Below are 21,982 nucleotides of genomic sequence, written 5' to 3'. Positions count from 1 at the left end.
ATTTGTGGAAGAACAGCCATAGCAAGTTGGTGGCAGGGCCGTTGCTGGAGCTGGGTGGGGACTTCTGATTTCTTCTCTTCTTGGCTACGTCTCCAAAGAAGTCTCCCTCTACCAATCTTAAAGCTATATTTCAGATAATTTCCCAGAAATTATCCATTCTATGTCAAATCTATTCCTAAGTTTCTTTTTTGTCGTGCCTACAAGCAGACCTGTTTCTTTTAAGATCATTTTGTAATGTCTCAAAGCTCTTGAATGTACTTAACTAATTTCTTAAATTTTTAAATTCAAATATAAAATGTAATACTAGGCCAGGCATGGTGGCCCATGCCTATAATCCCAGCACTTTGGGGGGCCAGGGTGGGTGGATCACCTGAGGTTAGGAGTTTGAGACCAGCCTGATCAACATGGTAAAACCCTGTCTCTACTAAAAATACAAAATAAGCCGGGCAGGGTGGCACACGCCTGTAATCCCAGCTACTCAGGAGGCTAAGGCAGGAGAATCACTTGAACCCGGAAGGTGGAAGTTGCAGTGAGCTGAGATCGTGCCATTGCACTCCAGCCTGGGCAACAGAGTGAGACTCCATCTCAAAAAAAAAAAAAAAAAAAAAGTACTATTTCTGAGTATTTATCATGTGTTCAGGCACTTGGTGCTTTATAACTCTTTTTAACCCTCTAGGATATCCCTGTGCAGGACAGATACTATTATTTATTTATTTTTTTATTTTGAGACAAAGTCTCACTCTTGTCACCCAGGCTGGAGTGCAATGGTGCAATCTCGGCTCACTGCAACCTCCTCCTGGGTTCAAGCAATTCTCCTGCCTCAGCCTCCTGAGTAGCTGGGACTACAGGCGCCCACCACCACCCTTGGCTAATATTTTTGTATTTTTAGTAGAAATGGGGTTTTACCATGTTGGCCAGGTTGGTCTCGAACTCCTGACGTCAAGTGATCTGCCCACCTCAGCCTCCCAAACTGCTGGGATTACAGGCGTGAGCCACTGTGCCAGCCTCAGATACTATTATTCTCCCCACTTTACAGATGAGAAAACTGAGGCATAAAGATTGAATGACACAGAGGTAGCAATGAGTAAAGCCTCTTATGGCACCTCTTACCTCCCTGCATTGTGACCACCGGCTTCTCTGTGTGTGGTCCCTTGGTAGTTTTTCCTTCCCGACCTGGATAAGGGAGAAAGTGGTCAATATCTTCCTCATCTCCCTCAAAACAGGCTTGAACATTGGTTGTGCTGCTTGTACTGTAGCTGATCAATAACCTTCTGAAGCCCTTCCTCGCACCCACTTGCCATTGGCCCATGCAGACCCTGTAAACTGGCCCTCTTCTTCTAGGCTTCTAGAAAGATCTGGTATGAGCTTAACTCAGGATATGCTGAGTGGAGAACTGAAGAAGCTGTCAGAAGGTCTGGAAGGCACCAAGCACAGTAATGTGATGAAGCTCCTCCGGGTAGCCCTCAGTGGACAGCAGGTGAGGCAGGGACGCAGGTTGGATTGTTCCCTGGAGCCCCTCATTGATCCTTTGAACTTATGTTTCCTGGCAGGCACTGAGCTCAATGTTCAAGATACAGAGATGAAAGAAATATGATCACTCCCCTCATTCAGTCAATCGACAGACACTATTGAGTACCTACTATGTGCAAGCATTGTGTTAGGTACAGTGGATACAGTATAGAATGAAACACACATTCATAATCTCTGCCTTCATGGGGTTTGCAGTTTATTGGGGATAACAGACCTAACAACAGCTTACTTAATATGGGAAAAACAGGCCAGGCATGGTGGCTCACACCTGTAATCCCAGCACTTTGGGAGGCCTAGGCAGGTGGATCACCTGAGGTCAGGAGTTTGAGACCAGCCTGGGCAACATGGTGAAACCTTGTCTCTACTAAAATTACAAAAAATTAGCTGGGTGTGGTGGTGCGCCTGCAATCCCAGCTACTTGGGAGGGTGAGGCATGAGAATTGCCTGAATCTGGGAGGCAGAGGTTGCAGTGAGCCAAGATCGTATCATTGTATTCCAGCCTGGGCGATAGAGTGAGACTCCCATCTCAAAAAAAAAAAAAAAAAAGGCGGTGGTTGCGGGAGAAACAGGCTCCTAGGACCCATCCTTGTCCAGAGAAATAACACAAGCATTGATCCTCAGAACACAGGCAGCAGTGTGGGGGCTGGCCTGGGAATAATTTCTGCAGACTGAGGCTAAGCATCAGTTCTTTAGGCAGTTTAAGGTAGTAAAGCAATATTTGCTCTTTTTGTTCTCAGCAAGGACCTCCTGTAGCTGAGATGATGTTGTCCTTGGGACCAAAGGAAGTGCGGGAACGGATCCAGAAGGTGGTTTCCAGCTAGGGAGAGGATGTGTCGGGCAATGGAGATCGCCCTGAGAACCTGTGAGTTTAGAAACAGCTTTCAGAGACCAGAAGGAGGCCTGGGGCTTGTTGGGAAGTTTGCCGAAGGAACTAAGAGTAGAAACAATCTCTGACTGCAGACAAGTGCATTTATGGATCCACCACAGGCCCGTCCTTGTCAGCTGGCTGGGGAAGCCCAACCCATCTAACCTTCTTGACTCTGGAAAGGCATTCTCTGGGTCTGGTTTCTCACACATTACACAGCAGAGGTTCGGAGTTAGTTCATAGAAAAGCTAACATCCCGGAACAATGCAGAAGCCCTGGGTTTCAGTTTGCTAGGGTCTGCATAACAAAATGCCACAGAACCAGGTGGTTTAAACAATGGGGATTTATTTTCTTACATTTCCGGAGGCTAGAGGTTCAAGATCAAGGTGGCAGGCCTGGTTTTTCCTGAAGGCCTCTTTTCTTGACTTGCAGACAGCTGTCTTCTCACTGTGTCCTTGTGCGGTCTTCCCTCCATGCATACACATCTCTGGTTTCATTATGTGCCCAACGTTCCTCTTCTAAGAATACCAGTTGCACTGGATTTTAACTTTAACCAGCCTCATTTTAACTTAATCACTTCTTTAAATGCTCATTCTCCAAGTAAAGTCTCATTCTGAGGTGCTGGGGATTTCTCAACGTAAGAATTTAGAGGGACACAATTCAGCCTGTAGAAGCTGGGCAGCGGGACTCATGGGTCCCAGTTCTCAGGCCCCAAGGACTCAGAGCAGTAAAGGATACGTGACACAAGCAGGGCTGAACTGGATGCCAGCCTTTCTTTGGGGTTGTAAAAGGAGAAGTGACTCCACTGCCAAGGGTAAGCGCTCTTGTCTTATGCTTCCCTGTATTCTTGAGCCTTGGGGCAGCCTGTGTCTCCCTTCCCTAAACGTCATATGTTCCGTTTTTCCAGTCTTCCAGACCTGGTCCTTGGACTGGAGATCTCCACCCTGCCTATTTTGTGGCTTTCTCTTCAAATCCACCTCTTCCTTCCTCCATGACTTATAAGTCATCATCTCTGCTGGTTTCTGAAATGAGATATGCTTCTTGGGGTCTTCAGTGAAGAGGAGTAGCAAGTGAAAGGAGGATGGTGGCAGGGTAGACAAACCCCTACAAGGCTTGTAGGCTTCCCCTGCATGGCAGCCAGCCTCTAAGTTGGCCCCCAACCATCCCTGCCTTTTTCTATTCACCCTTGTGTGGTTCCCTCCCCCATTGAATAGGCCTGACTTGTGTAACCACTACACTATTGAAGAAATGGAGAGTTTGGCTTCTGAGGGTAAGTCGTGAAATACATCATGGCTTCTGTCTTGTTCTCTTTGATTGCTTGCTTTGGGGGAAGCCAGCTTCCAGGTCATGAAAATACTTAAGCAGCCTTATGGGGTGCTCCACATGACAAGGGATCGAGCCTCCCACCAACAGCCATGGAAGTGCGCCATCTTGGAATCGGGTCCTCCAATTCCAGTCAAGCAGCCACATGACTGTAGTCCTGGCTGATCTCGCTTGTGACTCTGAGCCAGAACAACTCAGAGAAGCTGCCCTGGAATTTTCAGACACATATGAACTGTGAGATAGTAAATGTTTATTGTTTAAAGCTACTTGGTTTGGGGATAATTTGCGCTCCAGCAGTAGACAATTAATATATTTATTTTGTCCAGGGGAGTGGAAAGGTGATTACAGAGTTTGTTGAGCCCCATAGAGTCCTAGTCTTTGCTTAAAGAATATACCAGTTCTTTCTGATACAGCATCCATTAAGTCCGTTGGTTGCAAACAATAGAAACCAGCTCTGCCTCACTTACATTTATTGGAGGCCCTAAGAGAGCCACAGCATCTACAGAAAAGCCAAAAATCCAGGTCTTGGAATAGACAGGAACTGGCTACAGGAGCTAATGGCCAGTCTTGTCTGAGTTCTTTGGTGGCAACACATGAACTACAACCGTTTTGTTGTTGTTAATTTCTCCGTGTTTTCCCGTCAGTTTTGTATAACTCTGCTCAAGGTTCAGATTCTGAGGAGCGAGTATCTGTTGGAGTAGCTGAGGTCTTGCTACCATTCCTTGGCCAGTAATAGGTAGTTTCACAGGGATTATATCCAATGGACGAAAAGTTGTTCCCAAGGAAAACTAGGGAGCTTTCTCCAGAAGAAGATGTAATGGCAGAAACAACAGGTGGTTGACCACAGAAGGGGACAATAATAACAATATTTTAATTTATCATCCACTTATATGAGCCTCACCCACTCCCAGGTGTCAGATAATGCTCATAAATGCCTTAGTCCATCCTGAGATACTTTCTATCTCAGTAAATTTTTTTTATAACACTATGAGAGAAGCAGTATTTTTATTTTTCTGTTACAGATATGGAAACCGAGGCTCTGAAAAGTTAACTAAAGCTTCCGAGGTTATAGTACGAGGCAAAAACCAAGACTTAAACTCAGATCTGTGCCGATCTAGAGTCCAAGCTTAACTCTGATCTACTAAGTGTTGTCAGAGCATGTGTTTCTAAGACATTAAGAATGGTTGCAGGCCGGGCACGGTGGCTCAAGCCTGTAATCCCAGCACTTTGGGAGGCCGAGACGGGCGGATCACGAGGTCAGGAGATCAAGACCATTCTGGCTAACACGGTGAAACCCCGTCTCTACTAAAAAAATACAAAAAACTAGCCGAGTGAGGTAGTGGGCGCCTGTAGTCCCAGCTACTCGGGAGGCTGAGGCAGGAGAATGGCATAAACCCGGGAGGCGGAGCTTGCAGTGAGCTGAGATCCGGTCACTGCACTCCAGCCTGGGCGACAGAGCGAGACTCCGTCTCAAAAAAAAAAAAAAAAAGAATGGTTACAAGGAGCTCCTTGACTCACAGTCAAGAGAGAGTTTTTAACAAAGTGAGTGGTCAAAATACTAAGTCAATTCTGGTATATCTATAACATGGATGAACCTCTAGGACTTTATGCTAAATGAAATGTTAGTCACAAAAGGACAAATACTTCCTAACGCTTTGTGAGGCAAAGGTGGCAGGCTTGTCAAAGGCCAGGAGTTTGAGACCAGCCTGGGCAACATAGTGAGATCCTGTCTCTACAAAAAACTTAAAACTTAGCCAGGTGAGGTGACATATGCCTGTAGTCCCAGCTACTTGGGAGACTAAGGTAGGAGGATCATGTGAGCTGAGGAGTTAAGGCTGCCGTGAGCTATGAATGCACCACTGCACTCTAGCCTGGGCAACAGAGCAAGATCCTATGTCTAAAAAAAAATGAATAGGCCAGACCTGGTGGCTCACACCTGTAATCCCAGCACTTTGGGAGGCCGAGGCAGACAGATCACAAGGTCAGGAGATCGAGACCATCGTGGCTAACATGGTGAAACCCCCTCTCTGCTAAAAAATACAAAAAATTAGTTGGGCATGGTGGCAGGCTTCTGTAGTCCCAGCTACTCGGGAGGCTGAGGCAGGAGAATGGCATGAACCCAGGAGGCGGAGCTTGCAGTGAGTGGAGATCGCACCACTGGACTCCAGCCTGGGCGACAGAGTGAGACTCCATCTCAAAGAAAAAAAAAATGAATAAAATAAAGATAAAAGGATAGATACTGTAAGATTCTACTTATTTGAAGTACTTAAAATAATCAAAATTATAGAGGCAGAAAGAATGGTGGTTGTCAGACTTGGGGAGGCAGAAATGGGAAGTTACTGTTTAGGGTAAAGAGTTTCAGTTTTACAAGATGAAAAGTTACGGGGGTGGATGGTGATAATTGCACAACATTATAAAGATATGTAACGCCACTGAACTGTATACTTAAAAATGACTGAGATGGTAAATTTTATGTTTTTCTGTATTTTACCATAATTTTTTAAAAATACTAAATTAGAGCTGGGCATGGTGACTCACACCTATAATCCCAACGTTTTGGGAGGCCAAGGCAGGTAGATACTTGAGGCTGGGAGTTCAAGACCAGCCTGGCCAACATGGTAAAACCCTCTCTCTACTAAAAGTACAAAAATTAGCCAAGTGTGGTGGCTCATACCTATAATCCCAGCTACTTGGGTGGCTGAGGCACAAGAATCTCTTGAACCCCCCAGAAGGGGAGGTTGCAGCGAGCCAAGATCACACCATTGTACTCCAGCCTGTAGAACAGAGCGACACTCTGTCTCAAAAAAAAAAAAAAATTTAATAAAAAAGCGAAATTAATAAAGCTGCTGCTACTTCTTCCTCACGTGGAGTGTGCTGTGCTACGCTGAAAGCAGCTCCAGATGTCTTGTCTTCTGTTTGGGGGTTTTGCTCAGGATCAGTAAGACTAGTTTATTGTTTTGTTTTGTTTTTTTAAGAGAGAGGATGTTGCTCTCTTGTCCAGACTGGAATGCAGTGGCACAATTATAGCTCACTGCAGCTCTAACTCCTGGGCTCAAGAGATCCTCCCATCTCAGCTTTCTGAGTAGCTGAAATCACAGGTGTATGCTACCACACCTGGCTAAGTAAAAGTGTTTGAAGGAATTTCATACTTTTTAAATAACCTCAAGCCCATCCCTGGTGTTTTGAGAGTATACTGCAGCGGTGAAGGGCACAGAGGCTGTCTAGATTCAGAAACATTCTGCCCCTTATTCACGTGTGACTTTCTGTACCTCAGTTTCCTTGTTTGCAAAATAGGGATAAGAATTGTACCTGTCTCAAAGAGTTGTAAGGATTGGAATAGATAATATATATGAAGTTCTTTTGGTTTTTTTTTTTTTGAGATGGAGTTTCACTCCTGTTGCTCAGGCTGGCATGCAATGGCACGATCTCGGCTCACTGCAACCTCCGCCTCCCAGGTTCAAGTGATTCTCCTGCCTCAGCCTTCCAGGTAGCTGGGATTACAGGCATGTGCCATGTGCTGCCATAGCCAGCTAATTTTGTATTTTTAGTAGAGATGGGGTTTCTCCATGTTGGTCAGGCTGGTCTCGAACTCCCGACCTCAGGTGATCCTCCCGCCTCAGTCTTCCAAAGTGCTGGGATTACATGCATGAGCCACGATGCCTGGCAACATATATGAAGTTCTTAGAACATTGCATGGCATTTAATAAATGTTAGGTATCACTATCACCATTATTTTCATCCTTAGAAACAGTGATCTTGGTGGCAATGCATATAAACACACTCAGACTAACCGAAACCATGAAAGGAATTTATTGGAAGAATTAGGACTCTCACAGATATAAAGGGCAGGACTTCCAAGTGGACCTCACAAGAGAATGGAATCTGTACCTAGAAACCTGTTGGGACCAAAGGCAGCCACTCGGCCGGCCCTCTGAGATGGCACATTTTCTAACATTCAACCCCTCTTGTGTGTCTGCTCTTCCTCTGAGATGGCACAGTTTCTAACATTCACCCCTCTGTGTGTGTCTGCTCCCCTTGTTTTCCCTCTGCAGGCTGCCTCTCTCTTTATCTCTGCACTTGGCCAACAAATGCCCCAGCCCTGAAGCTAAATCATCTCTCTTCTCCTACACTACCAATTAAATAACCAGTATTCCACATACAAACTCGCAGGGGAGTATCTGATTGACGTAGCCTGCGTCAGGTGTCTACCCCTGGTCCAATCAGCTATGGTCAGTGGGAGTCACATTCTATGATCATGGCTGCAGGGGACTCACTTTAGTGAGTGGGAAACCAGTTCCTTGCTCTGAGCATGTTCTTTTTCAGTGTTGTTTAGAGAGTATCCTTTCCAGGGCTGGGCATGGTGGCTCACGCATGTAATCCCAGCACATTGGGAGGCCGAGGCCGGTGGATCACTTGAGCCCAGGAGTTCGAGACCAACCTAGAAAACATGGTGAAACCCCGTTTCTACAAAAAAAAAAAAAAAACAAAAATTAGTGGTGTGTAGTGATGCACACCTGTAATCCCAGCTACTGGAGTGGCTGAGGTGGGAGGATCACCTGAGCCCAGGGAGGTGGAGGCTGCAGTGAGCCAGGATAGTGCCATTGTACTCCAGGCAGGGTGACAGAGCAAGACTGTCTCAACAAAAGAAAAAAAAAAAAGTGTCCTTTCCCCTTTCCAGAAAATTACATATTTATAGCCAAATTTGGAATTCCATTCATACTGCCTTTATCCTACTTTATTTTTGCCCTCATAGTACTCTTTACTATATGAAATTACATATTGTATTTGTATGTGTTTACTGTCTATCTTACTCAAAAGAATATGAGATTATGGCAGTAAGGAAGTCAGTCTTTTAGTATAACCACAGCACCTGGCATGTTGTCAGATACATAGTAAGGGTCAAGATCTCATGAGGAAAAATATGTTAGAGGACTATATTAGTAAGATGAGTTTCTTCAGAAGTGGCACTCATCAGCTGGTCTAACTGCCAGACTCTCAACAGTTACTAGTATCACTTCCATCTAAGTGAGGAAATCTTTCCTCTTTCGCAAGATTTGCCGTTATAATTAGCAGTCCAGTCTGTGGCCTGTAATTTGCATTGAATCCAGCTGTCTGGGAGAGACTACCTTTGACAAAGCTTGGAAGTGAAGGGTGGGGACAGATGACGGACATACGTTTAGTGGGTACTAAAATTAGAAGTTGTTGGCTGGGTGTGGTGCCTCACTCCTGTAATCCCAGCACTTTGGGAGGCCAATGGGGGAGGATCGCTTGAGCACAGGAGTTTGAGACCAGCCTAGGCAACATGGTGAAACCCCCCCATCTCTACAAAAAAAATACAGAAATTAGCTGAGCATTGTGAGCACTTGTGGTCCCAGCTACTTGAGAGGCTGAGGTGGGAGGATAGCTGGGCCTTTACAGACTAAGTGACCTTTGAACTGGGTTCTGAGGGATGAGTAGGAGTTTCCCAGGTAGATGGGAGTTGGAAGGATATTCCAAGGAGAGGGATGAAAAATAACGCTTCACAAAGTTGGTCAGGACTGGACCAAGGGTAGGAGTTGGGAGAGAGGTAGAAGTGGCTGCTGAGAAACCAGGCAGACGTGAGATCCAAATGGCTCTTCTTTGACTGGTTAAAGGTATAAGTGTTTCATCCCATGCAAATAATAAAACCCAGATTCAATAGAAAAAAAATTGGCTGGGCATGGTGGCATGTGCCTATAGTCTCACCTACTAGGGAGGCTGAGGCGGGAGGATCACTTGAGCCCAGGAAGTCAAGACTGCAGTGAGCTGTGATTGCACCACTGCACTCCAGCCTGGGCAACAGAGCAATAAATCTTAAATAAGATTTATTATCCTACTTAGCAGGAAGTTCATGGGTAAGGCAGGCTGCAGGGTTGGTTAATTACACATGTGGTGACATAAGTGAGGGCCCAGGGTCCTTCTTTCTCTCCGCCCTCCTGGCCACAGCGTCTGCGGCAGCCACAGTTGGCTGCCTGCAGCAGTCAGGCCTGTGCACTTCCTCCTTCATGTCGGCTGGGGAGAGGGTGGCTTTCTATGACTCTCTTCCAACAGCAAGGAAACTCCTAAGTACCCTCCCTCTACTCAACTTCCAAATTGTTAGCCATCCCTGCTGGGGCAGTGAGGGTCTCCATAAATCAGTCAGACCCAGAGCTGGAGATGCAGGGGGTCTGTGTGTCCCTGAGGTGCATGGCTGGGTGGGGAGTGGTGGATACCTCAGCAAAGTTGGGGTTCAGTTAATGAAGGCAAGAAGTTGGGTCTTCATAAGGTGGGAGGTGCAGAGCCATTGAAATGTTTTAGCCATTGACGTGTTTAGCCATTGAATGAGCAGATTTGTGGTTTTTGAAAGGTCATTCTGGCATATATGCTGAAGAGAGACTTAAGCAGGAGCAGATGGAAGCAAGGAGCCCTGGTAGGAGAAGATTGGAAAATGAGGCACAGAAAAGGGCTATTTTCACTATAAAGCCATGTTCTCTCATCACAGCCTCTAAGGGCCTATGTTAGGGTTCTCCAGAGAAATAGAACCAACAGGATATATACCTAGGAAGAGAGATTTACTATTAGGTAGTGCCTCATCAAATTATAGAAGCTGAAAAGGCCGAGTGTGGTGGCTCATGCCTGTAATCCGAGCACTTTGGGAAGCCGAGGCAAGAGGATTGCTTGAACCCAGGAGTTCGAGACCAGTCTGGGCAACATAGTAAGACCCCATCTTTATAAAAAAATAGAAAAAAAAAAATTGGGCATGGTGGTGTGTGCCTATAGTCCTACCTATTAGGGAGGCTGAGGTGGGAAGATCACTTGAGCCCAGGAAGTCGAGGCTGTAGTGGGCTGTGATTGTACCACTGCACTCTAGCCTGGGCAACAGAGCAAGACCATGTCTCAAAAAAAAAAAAAAAAAAAATAGGTCGGTGATGATGGCTTATGCCTGTAATTGTAATCCCAGCACTTTGGGAGGCTGAGGTGGGAGGGCTGCTTGAGCCCAGGAGTGCAAGACCAGCCTGGGCAACATGGGGGGACCCCATCTCTACAAAAAATTTAGAAAGTAGCTGGGCATGGTGACACATACCTATAGACCTGGCTACTTGGGAGGCTAAAGGGGGAGGATACTTGAACCAAGGAGTTGGAGGCTGCAAGTGACCTATCATGGTGCCACTGCACTCCAGCATGGGCAACAGAGCTAGACTGTGTCTCCAGAAAAAATAAAAATTGAGAAGCTGAAAAGTCATCTGATCTGCTTGTGCAACCTGGAAACCCAGGAAAGCCAGTGGTGTAGTTGAAGGGCCTGAAAGCTAGAGAGCCAGTGGTGTAGATTCTAATCAAAACCTGAAGACCTAAAATCCAGGAGTGCCAAGGACAGAAGATTGGTATTTCAGCTTAAGCTATGTGTTAATGTGTCATTGTGTTGCTGTAAAGAAATATCAGAGACTGGGTAATTTATTTTTGTTCAATTTTTATTTTTTATTTTTTATTTTTTTGCAGGCTGGAGAGCAGTGGTGCAATCTCAGCTCACTGAAGTCTCCACCTCCTGGGTTCAAGCGATTCTCTGGTCTCAGCCTCCTGAATAGCTGGGATTACAGGCACACACCACCACGCCCGGCTAATTTTTGTATTTTTAGTAGAGAAGGGGTTTCGTCATGTTGGCCAGGCTGATCTTGAACTCCTGACCTCAGATAATCCATCTGCCTTGGCCTCCCAAAGTGCTGGGATTACAGGCATGAGCCACCATGCCCGGCCTTTTAATTTCTTTTTTTTTTGTTTTTTTTGTTTTTTTTGTAGAGATGGGCGTCATTATGTTGCCCAGGTTGATCTTGAACTCCTGGGCTCAAGCAATCTTCCTATCTCACCCTCCCAAGTAGCTGAGACTATAGGCATTTGCACCACCACACCCAGCTGATGCATATTTATATATATATTATCTCTCTTAGATTAAGAAAAAAACCCCATGAAGTAGGCACTTACCCTTATTTCTTAGATGAAAACAACATAGTTCTAATTACAATGCCTGCACACCCAGCCACTACATTAAACTCCTCAACCACTTCCTACCCGCTTAGCCTTTATCGTTTCTGTTGTGGTCTCCAGACCATCAGCATCAATGTCAGCTGGAGATTTATTACGAAGACAAATTCTGGGGCCTCATCCCAGACCTGCTAGATCTGAAACCGTGCGCTGGGGCCCTGCAATTTGCAACAAACCCTTCAGGTGATTCTGACACATGCCAGTTTGAAAACCATTGATCTAGATGTTGTGGGACATCTATACCTTACACCTTTCCTTACCTCTCTGAAGGGTCGTGGCCAACACTCCTATAACAAAAGATGGGTTAAGACCAGGTATGGTGGCTCACGCCTGTAATCCCAGCACTTTGGGAGGATTGCTTGAGCCCAGGAGTTGAGACCAGCCTGGGCAATATGGTGAGACCTTATCTCTACAAAACTAAATAAATTAGCTGGGAGTGGTGGCATGTGTGCCTGTCGTCCCAGCTACTCTCTGAGGACTGAGGTTGGGAAGATCATTTGAGCCTGGGAGGTCGAGGCTGCAGTGAGCTCTGGTGGTGCCACGGAACTCCGGCCTGGTTGACAGCAAGACCCTGTCTCAAAAAAAAAAAGGGCTAACAAGAGAAAAGCATAACAGATTTATTTAATTAAAGTTTTACAGGCCGGGCACAGTGGCTTTACACCTGTAATCTCAGTATTTTGGAAGGCTGAGGTGGGCAGACCATTTGAGGTCAGGAGTTCAAGACCAGCCTGGCCAACATGGTGAAATCCCATGTCTACAAAAAAATTACAAAATTAGCCAGGCATGGTGGCAGTTGCCTGTAATCCCAGCTACTAGGGAGACTGAGGCAGGAGAATCAATTGAATCTGGGAGGCAAAGGTTACAGTGAGCCAAGATCAAGCCACTAGCACTCCAGCCTGGGTGACAGAGTAAGACTTCGTCAAAAAAAAAAAAAAAAAAAAGTTTTCTGTTGACATGGGAGCTTTCAGAAATAAAGACTGAGGGAAGGCTGTCTACTTTTATGCTTAGGTTTGATGACCAACAGCCAGGTAGACATAGGATTGAACAAAAGGGTATGATTGATCTATTGGTAATAGACTTTGGTGGGAGGACCCAGCAAGGTCTGTCGAAATTCTTCTTGGCTTACCTGTATATCATTCCTTCCTCCTAGGTGTAGGGCAGGAATAAGGGGGCATTACCACCTATTATCAGACAAAGTAACTCAGATAATTTCTTTTTTTTTTTTTTTCTCCGTGCCCAGGCTGGAGTGCAGTGGTGTTATCTTGGTTCACTGCAACCTCCACCTCCCAGGCTCAAGTGGTCCTCCTGCCTCAGCCTCCTGAGTAGCTGGGACTACAAGTACACACCAGCACACCCAGCTAATTTTTGTATTTTTTTGTAGAGATGGGGTTTCACCGTGTTGCCCAGGCTGGTCTTCAACACCTGGACCCAAGTGGTCTGCCTGCCTCGGCCTCCCAAAGTGCTGGGATTACAGGTGTGAGCCACCGTGCCCAACTGAAAATTTATTTATGGCCAACTCTTAAACAGAAATAGGGGAAGGTTGGAGTAATATGTCTAGGTTTTATGGCTGGCTTTAGGGGAGGGGGTTTGAGTTTCCCTGACCCATCTTAGGAAAGAGGAATTGGAGTTTCCGTGGCTTGACTTGGAAGAAGAAAGATGGGCAGGAGGTCAGAGAGCCTTTGCTCTAAGGCTGCTTCTGAGGCTTTCCAGTCTCTTTGAGTTCAACGTACTTGCTATGCCAAAACACCATACTCTGGGATATGGTTTTCTGAGCTCCAGCAATGTAAAAATGTTAAAGGATTGTGGGTGCTTACAATAAGTAAAGTTTCAAGAGTTGAAGGATGGTCCTTGGCAAACTCTAGAGCTCATGCCCCCTCTAACATACATAGACTCTAGTCATGTCCAGGTTTTTGTTGCAGTGTAGAAAGCCGGGTTCAGTGTTGCCAGATGTTTAGAATCTTCAAGAGATAAATATGTGTTAAAGATTTTATTTAGGCTGGCCTAAATAAAAGTGGCTTATGCCTATAATTCCAACACTGTGGGAGGCCGAGGTGGGCGGATCACCTGAGGTCAGGAGTTCGAGACCAGCCTGGCCAACGTGGTGAAACCCTGTCTCTACTAAAAATACAAAAATTATCTGGGTGTGGTGGTCGGCGCCTGTATTCCCGGCTGCTCGGGAGGCTGAGGCAGGAGAATTGCTTGAACCCAGGAGGCAGAGGTTGCAGTGAACCGAGATTGCACCATTGCACTCTAGCCTGGGCAACAGAGCAAGACTCCGTCTCAAAAAAAAAAAAAAAAGATTTTCTTTAACTCCTTAATGAGGAAACTGGTGAGATGTTCAAACCAGTCAAAAGAATGGACGCATTCTTTCATATAGATCAGGAATGTTGAAATGGATGTGCAAGTGGGGGCAGAACTGGTTTTTCCACAGGAATAAGTTTGTGTGTTCCCAGGACAGTATTCATCTGCATGTGTGTGGACAAGAATCATCGCCCATTGCTATTCAGTTATCTACAAGGAAGAATTTTTGCTTCTGTATGGCATATGTACCTGAGAATGACCCTATGGTCTAAGAAGAATGTGTGTTCTGAGTTCCAAGCCACGGAATCACAGAGTGGCCAGCCTGGAGGTTCACTCTTTTTTTTGAGACGGAGTCTAGCTCTGTTGCCCAGGCTGGAGTGCAGTGACACGATCTCGGCTCACTGCAAGCTCTGCCTCCCAGGTTCATGCCATTCTCCTCCCTCAGCCTCCCAAGCAGCTGGGACTGCAGGCGCCAGCCACCATGCTCGGCTAATTTTTTTGCATTTTTGGTAGGATTTCGCCGTGTTAGCCAGGATGGTCTCAATCTCCTGACCTCGTGATCCGCCCACCTTGGCCTCCCAAAGTGCTGGGATTACAGGCGTGAGCCACTGCGCCTGGCTGGTTCACTCTTTGTGAGGAACATCTGAACCCTTGGCCCCATCCTGTGGTACGCAGGCCATATGGGGGATCAAGGCCCTTTGGGGTTAAATTGAGGTTGCCAGATGGAGGTTGCTAAGGGAAGGGTGCCATTTGAAAATACTATATAAACTGATGCTTTTAACAAATGGTAGTGGTCCTCCTGTCCAGCCCACTACCACTACCCGTAAGTCCCCTCAGTAAACCTGCCTCATTCAGTGACTCTGGGTCTCTTCCGCCTCTCAAACATGGTGCCATCCCTACTGAAGTTAATAGGGGTGCGGCACAACAGCTTCAATGGAAAATTATGCGTTGTCTAGACAGCACAACCTTCCAGGTTCCAGCCTTTGTCTTTGAGAAGTCTTATATAATTCTGTTAAGTTGTAGACACCTGATAGCAACTCAAAATAATTCTTGCCTATAAATAGGTAAATTAATTCTGCCCACTGGAGGGACAGCTCTCACGCCGATGGAACAACCAGTTTTGTGTCCATTTGCACATTCATTTTACATTCCTTTTTTTCCAGATAAATTTGCCATTCTTTGACTTCACTTTTGGATTGATTCTAACATCTGCTTGGTTCACTCGTAATTAAATAAAATGTTTAACATGTGTTCATTTCATAATTATGAGAACATGACATACGTTTTTGGGAAAATTATCTTTTAATAAAATAAGCAAGTAAATAATATATCGATGGTGTACTGTGTGATGCAGAAAATGAAGCAGAGTGTTGAGGAATGCAGGACATGTTATTTTAGAAGTGTTCCAGGAAACCAGGGAGGCGGAGGTTGCAGTGAGCTGAGATAGCGCCACTGCACTCCAGCCTGGGCGACAGAGCGAGACTCCATCAAAAAAAAGAAGTGTTCCGGGAAAACCCTTCTGTGAATAAAAATGCAAGCACATAGGCGGGGCGCAGTGGCTCACGCCTGTAATCCCAGCACTTTGGGAGGGCGAAGCGGGCAGATCATGAGGTCAGTTCAAGACCAGCCTGGCCAACATAGTGAACCTTCGTCTCTAAAAATACAAAAAAATTAGCTGGGCGTGGTGGCACGCGCCAATAGTCCCAGCTACTTGGGAGGCTGAGGCAGGAGAATCGCTTGAACCCGGGAAGCAGAGGTTGCAGTGAGCCAAGATGGCGCCACTGCACTCCAGCCTAGGCGACAGAGTGAGACTCCATCTCGAAAAACATAAAAAATAATTTTAAAAAATGCAAGCACTGTGGAAGGTCAAGGTAAGAGGATCTTTTGTAGCCCAGGAGTTTGAGACGACCCTGGGCAACATGGTGAAATCCAGTGTCTACCAAAAACACACAAATTAGCCAGGCGTGGTGGTACCCGCCCGTTGTCCCAGCTCCTCAGGAGGCTGAGGCGGGAGGATCGCTTGAGCCCGGGAGGTGGAGGCTACAGTGAGCCATGATCGCGCCTTTGGACTCCAGCCTGAGTGACAGAGCAATACCCCATCTCTTAAAAAATAAAAATGCTAAAAGAATTATTCACGTTCTTCTGAAAATCAAATTTAACTGGGTGTCCTGTATTTTATCTAGCAACCGTATGGTGAGTGGTCTCAGAAGACCCGCGCTGGGTAGAGGGATCTGGGCTGAGAAATATCCCGGCCCGCCCCGCGTGGAGGCGGGGCCTGGGAAGTGGGCGTGGCACCAGCGGCTCCGCTCCGTCACGTGCCCACCGCGCCTGCAGCGCAGTCAGCCGAGTAGAGCGCCAGGCGGCTACGGCAGCTAAGGAGGCGGTGGCGCCCGCGGCCGCCGCGTCCGGGCTGAGGCGATGGCGGCGACTGCGGTGGCGGCGGGGGCGGGGGCTGTGGCGGGAACCGAGTCGGCCCAGGGTCCCCCGGGCCCGGCAGCGGCGCTGGAGCTGTGGCTCAGTGAGTAGCCTGGCAGGCCCTCGGCGCGGCCGCTGCGCCGCACGTGAGGCCTCGCTTCCCGCCTCCCGGGGCCTTGCTTCTGGGCGGGCGGCCGCAGGGGAGGCTGGCGGCCGGGTAGGGGGTCTGGGCCCTGCGCGGTGGGGAGGATCGCCCAGAGGTCCGCGGAGAGAAGCCCCAACCATCCGCCGGGGCTGCGGCCCCCGTCTGCGCTCTGCCCCTCCCCCTCCGCCCACCCCTCCCTTAGCCGCAGAACAGGACCCGGACCCCGACCCCAATACCAATGGCTACGTGACCTGCGCTTTCCTCTGTGCCAGGCACTGTGCTCACAGCGCCTGAGCCCTGCTTATCCTCGTTCCCACCCCGAGCTGGCTTCTATTATTAACCCCACTAGGGAAGCGGGGACGTTGAGGCTTAAGGAGACGCAGTCGTGCAAGACACGCAGTCTGTTTGGAGCTGAGAAAGATCTCTATCTGGCTACCGCGTCAAAAAGAGCTTTTTTACCTCTTGTGTTTACTTCGGCCAGACTTTTTTTAAAAAACGCATATATATATGTGTTTTTCCCCCCCCTCTAAGAGACGGGGTCTCATTATGTTACCCTGGTTAGGCTCAAATCCCTTGGCCGGAATTCTTCTGCATGTCTCCTGTAAGCTTCACAGTAATCTTAGGGGCTATTATTATCTCCGTTTTACCAATGAGGGATTGAGGATAAAGAGGTTAAATAATATTCCCCTTGTACCCAGCCCTGCTAGGTGCCGGGAACACTGAGAGGCATAACACAGGGTCCTTGCTCACAAAAACACTTTTTAGTGGGTACAGGCCGGCAGTCATATCACCTTACTAACGGGATTGGCGAGGAGGAGGAGGGCGTTCGTTTCACCTGTTGTGGTAGAAGTTGGTTTACCTGGGGGTCGTCACAGCCGACCGCATTCCAGGCAGAAGAAGCTGCATGTGCAAAACCTGGGGACAAGAGAATGTGGAGCACTTCGGGAACAAGTAGGTCAGTCCGCTGGAGTGCAAGCCTAAAGCGCAGGAATCCGGGAAAGGCTGCACGGCTAATTGGGGCGAGATCTTCATGAGCCTTGTGTGCTGCAGAAAGGAGTTTGTTTTTTCCGAGGGCGGGGGAGCTGTTTGGGAGTTTTCAGCCAGAGAATCTGATCAAGGAAGCCTGTTAAAGGCGTCACTTGCAGACATATGGTGCTAAATTGGGCGGAGAGGGTGAGACTTAAGGCAGGGAGAGCAGCTAAAAAGCTCTTTTGGTGGTGGTTGGGGGTCGCAGGAGGACTAAGGCAGTGGGGAGAGGGAGAAGTAATGAGCAGGCGCAGTCAGCAGCCTCGGTGCCTTGGATTGGAGACAGGGGACAAGGAGAAATCTAGGCTAGATCGCAGATTTCAGGCTCGAGGAACTGGTGGGTTACAGATGTCTCCCCTGTGAGGAGGAGCTGGTGTAGACAGAGAAGGTTGAGATGTGGAGTTTGAGGTGCTGTGGCATAGTCAAAAAAGAGATGCCCTCTAGGCAGCTGGTTGGCACCGGAGAGGGCAAGTGTGGGATGTACGGTTTGGGAGTCTGGTTCATTGGCAGTCCGCTTGCGGGAGAAGCTTGTGTATATTAAGAGCAGAGGTTTGGAGAGAGAGCGTGGGGAGCCCCAGCATTGAAGAGGCAGATGGGAAGAGAAGACTGAAGGCTGAGCAGAAACAGGCAGGGGGAGACCTGCAGGGGCACCCACTGATAGCAAAGGAGGGATGTGGTTGTAAGGTAGTTTTGCTGCTTAAAAATGGGGTAGAATGAGGAAGGAGAAGAGGGAACTTTGAATTTGGTAACCAACCAGTTATTTAATGAGACGTCCTTGAGTTAAACAGTAAAGACAGAAGGTAGTAGTTTTAGGAGGCAATGGAGAACAGAAGGCTTAGACTGGAGTTGCAGGAAAAAAAAAAAAAAAAAAGACTGCTCATGCCTGTAATCCCAGCACTTTGGGAGGCTGAGGTGGCGTGATCCTTTGAGCCCAGGAGTTTAAGACCGGCCTGGGCAACAGGGTAAAACCCCATCTCTACTAAGACACAAAAAATAGTCATGTGTGGTTGCATACACCTGTAATTCCAGCTACTTGGGAGGCTGAGCTGAGAGGATCGCTTGAACCCTTGGGGCAGAGGTTGTGGAAGTGGAGCCGAGATTGCACCACGGACTCCAGCCTAGGCAATAAGGCGAGTCTGTCTCAAAAAAAAAAAAAAAAAAAAATGCAGCTGGAGTAAGAGAAAGTAGCTGCCTCAGGTGGAGGAGATAAAAGGAGAGCTTGGGCTTGGAACTGCTCAAGGACACGGTTCTTCAACTCCAACTTTTTTTGAAACAGAGTCTCACTCTGTTACCCAGGCTGGAGTGCAGTGGCACGATCTCAGCTCACTGCAGCTTACCCCTCCTGGGTTCAAGCATTTTTTCCACATCAGCCTCCCCAGTTCTAGCTTTTTTAAAAATTTATTTATTTATTTATTTATTGAGATGGAGTCTCACTGTGTTGCCCAGGCTGGAGTGCAGTAGTGCCATTTCGGCTCACTGCAACCTCCGCCTCCTGGGTTCAAGCAGTTCTCCTGCCTCAGCCTCCCGAGTAGCTGGGATTACGGGCACATGCCACCACAACGGGCTAATGTGTGTGTGTGTGTGTGTGTGTGTGTGATGGAGTTTCGTTCCTGTCCAGGCTGGAGTACAATGGCATGATCTTGGCTTACTGCAGTGTCCACCTCCCAGGTTCAACAAGTGATTCTCCTGCCTCAGCCTTCCAAATAGCTGAGATTACAGGTGTTAGCCACCACATCCGGCTAATTTTTGTATTTTTAGTAGTGATGGGGTTTCACCATGTTTGTCAGGCTGGTCTCGAACTCCTGACCTCAGGTGATCCGCCTGCCTTGACCTCCCAAAGTACTGGGGTTACAGGCATGAGCCACTGCGCCCAGCCCAGGCTAATTTTTAATATTTTTTGGTAGAGATGGCGTTTTACCATGTTGGCCAGGCTGGTCTCAAACTCCTGACCTCAAGTTATCTGCCAGTCTTGGCCTCCCAAAGTGCTGGGATTACAGGTGTGAGCCACTGTGCCCGGCCTAATTTATTTTTTATTATTATGGTTTTTTTAATCGCATATACATTGTGTTAAGCTCCAGCTTTTGGGGGCAATGTCCCAAAGTTGCTAGATCTTCCTGTTTTTCAGGAACGTCTAGAACCTATACTCTTAAGTGAAATCTCTTGGGTTTTCAGAAGTTGGCGCCGACTTTGGGCCATAATTTGGGGAAGGCCAGGCAGAATAAATGTGTGGGGAGGGTGCAGCCAGTGGCCTCCTCAGCCGTTTTTCATGAGGCTTGAATGTAGAAGGAGGGAGAAAGGGTAGCAAGAGGGAATTTAGGGGTAAAGGAGATTGTTTTAGTAGGAGAGGGGGACATGTGAGCCCCCCTTCATGTTGATGTTCCTTTGGGGAACTGCCCCTCCCCAATTCTGGGTCCAGTGTCCCATCCATTGCAGAGGGGCCTGAAGGTGCTCAGAGCCAGAGCAAAAAGGGGGGGCCTAGGCCGGGCGCGGATCACAAAGTCAGGAGATCGAGACCACGGTGAAACCCCGTCTCTACTAAAAACACAAAAAATTAGCCGGGCGCGGTAGTGGGCGCCTGTAGTCCCAGCTACTCAGGAGGCTGAGGCAGGAGAATGGCGTGAACCCAGGAGGTGAGGCTTGCAGTGAGCCGAGATCGCGCCACTGCACTCCAGCCTGGGGGACACAGCGAGACTCCGTCTCAAAAAAAAAAAAAAAAAAAGGGGGGGGGGCCTGGCCTTACAGAGAGGAAGGACACCTTTTGTTTTTCCGACTGTCTGGGGAAGGAGATCAAGATGATTGCACATGCAAACAAGTTTGTCCGTGCCACCATCGCCACCCGAGTATTAGGTGCTCAAGTGGAACAGGGGACTTGAGGAAGGTGGGGAAGCGTGGGGGAGTGGCTGGTGAGGCAAACCGAAGGGGGCCCACCCGGACAGAGAGCTGGGTTTCTCAACCTTTGCATGAGTGACATCTTGGTCCCAATAATTCTGTGTTGTGGGGGCTGACCTGTGCACTATAGGATGTTTAGTGGCATCCCTGGCCTAAACCCACTGGATACCAAAGCTCACACCCTTCCTCTCAGTCATGACAGCCAAAAATGTCACCAGATACTGCCATGTTTCCCCAGGGTTGAGTGGGATGGGATCACTCCTACCCATCTCCCTGCTGAGATCCTGCGTTAGGACTGTGGAGTGCTGACTGGACATCAGGAATGTGGGTTGCAGTCTTCATAGGCTGTATTTTTTGTTGTTGTTTTTCTTCTGGGAATAGGAGCAGAGAAGAAGTGAACGATGGGTTAAGCCAGGTTTGTTGGGGATGGCGGGGCATTGGTGCTGCAATGGAGTGGATAAGGGGGTCGTGGGATTGATGATATGGCCAAGACGTGGGTGTAGTTGAAGGCAAATGCGCATGGGTCTGAGCTGGATGAACTCACCAGGGGGTGGTGTTTGAGGAATGGCCAAGCTCAGGTCACTGGCCAAGCTCAGGTCCCTGCAAACAAGGCAGCTGTATCTTTAAGATGGGAAGAGAGTAATAAAACCTGTTCTTAGGGTTATTGAAAGAATCGAAGACTTTGGTACACAGAAAGCACTTAAAATAGTGCCTTACTATGCTTGTAGTAAGTGCTCAAGAAGAGCCAGCTATTATTATCATTAGGCTTTTATAGCTGGAAGTAATCGAAACTAACTCATACCCATACTCACTTACCAAAAAAAGGAAAGTAAAGAAAGTCCCAGAGTAGGGGTAGGCCTACCAGGAGCTCCATGGTTCACTTCTTTGATTGAATTTTCTCTGCTTTGCTCTTGTCCGTACTGCAATCCCAGCAGAATTCATTTCTTTTCTCCATTGATTTGCAAGTTATTGCTCTTCTGCCTGTCGGCTTGGGTTTAGTGTCCACCTTGGAGTCAGCATGACCCGGGGTCATGAAATATGAAGATGGCCAGACCTGGGGTGGGGTGGGGTGGGGTACAGTACCCAACCCACAGCCAAGGGTGGGAAAGGTGAATGGGGGACCTAGAATTGAGGAGAGGGGTTGTTCCCAGAGGAATATCAGGAAGCTGTTACCAGAATCTCATGCCTTAAAAATACAAAGGCAGCGCCTGTGCATTCTGTCATTCGGTTCTGCAGCCTTTTTTTCCACTTCATGTATTTTGGTCATTGTTCCACATGACTGCAGATGTAGTCACCTTGTTCTTTTAAATGAAAAGCCTTAGATGCCCTGTTGTATGGGTGTCCTAGGATCCCTTTAACCGGGTCCCTGTTGGTGGACATCTGAGGTGTTGCTAGCCTTGCGCTATTAAAAACAGGACTCCTTTTGGACTCTGGGATTCTAGCTCTGGTAGTGC

The 21,982-nt window shown here is 47.7% G+C and overlaps 2 protein-coding genes across 5 annotated transcripts in view; both read left to right on the top strand.

Moving 5' to 3' along the window:
- The window catches only part of EARS2 (glutamyl-tRNA synthetase 2, mitochondrial), a 44,627-nt gene extending 29,246 nt beyond the window's left edge, over positions 1-15,381 (top strand). Inside the window, exons 8-10 of one of the 3 annotated variants that reach the window (XR_496311.3) lie at positions 1,342-1,477; positions 2,268-3,209; positions 3,303-15,381. Coding sequence is in view for 2 of the 3 variants with exons in the window: in XM_007987897.3 (XP_007986088.1) it covers positions 1,342-1,594 (253 nt within the window). In the remaining variant the exon portion in view is untranslated. Of the gene's footprint in view, positions 1-1,341; positions 1,702-2,267 lie in introns of those variants that run through there. The other 2 variants (XM_007987904.3, XM_007987897.3) reach the window with 2 other exon arrangements.
- Positions 15,382-16,381: 1,000 nt separating this feature from the next.
- GGA2 (golgi associated, gamma adaptin ear containing, ARF binding protein 2) overlaps positions 16,382-21,982 on the top strand; it is a 47,035-nt gene continuing 41,434 nt past the window's right edge. The window contains exon 1 of one of the 2 annotated variants that reach the window (XM_007987892.3): positions 16,382-16,571. In XM_007987892.3, the coding sequence (XP_007986083.1) occupies positions 16,472-16,571 (100 nt within the window). In that variant the 5' untranslated portion in view covers positions 16,382-16,471. The remainder of the gene's footprint in view (positions 16,572-21,982) is intronic. The other variant, XM_007987896.3, reaches the window with a different exon arrangement.

This window comes from Chlorocebus sabaeus, chromosome 5, assembly GCF_047675955.1.
Source record: "Chlorocebus sabaeus isolate Y175 chromosome 5, mChlSab1.0.hap1, whole genome shotgun sequence".
Lineage (NCBI taxonomy): Eukaryota > Metazoa > Chordata > Mammalia > Primates > Cercopithecidae > Chlorocebus > Chlorocebus sabaeus.
Note: the sequence above shows the minus strand (reverse complement) of the source record. Positions and strands in the feature narration are given on the sequence as shown.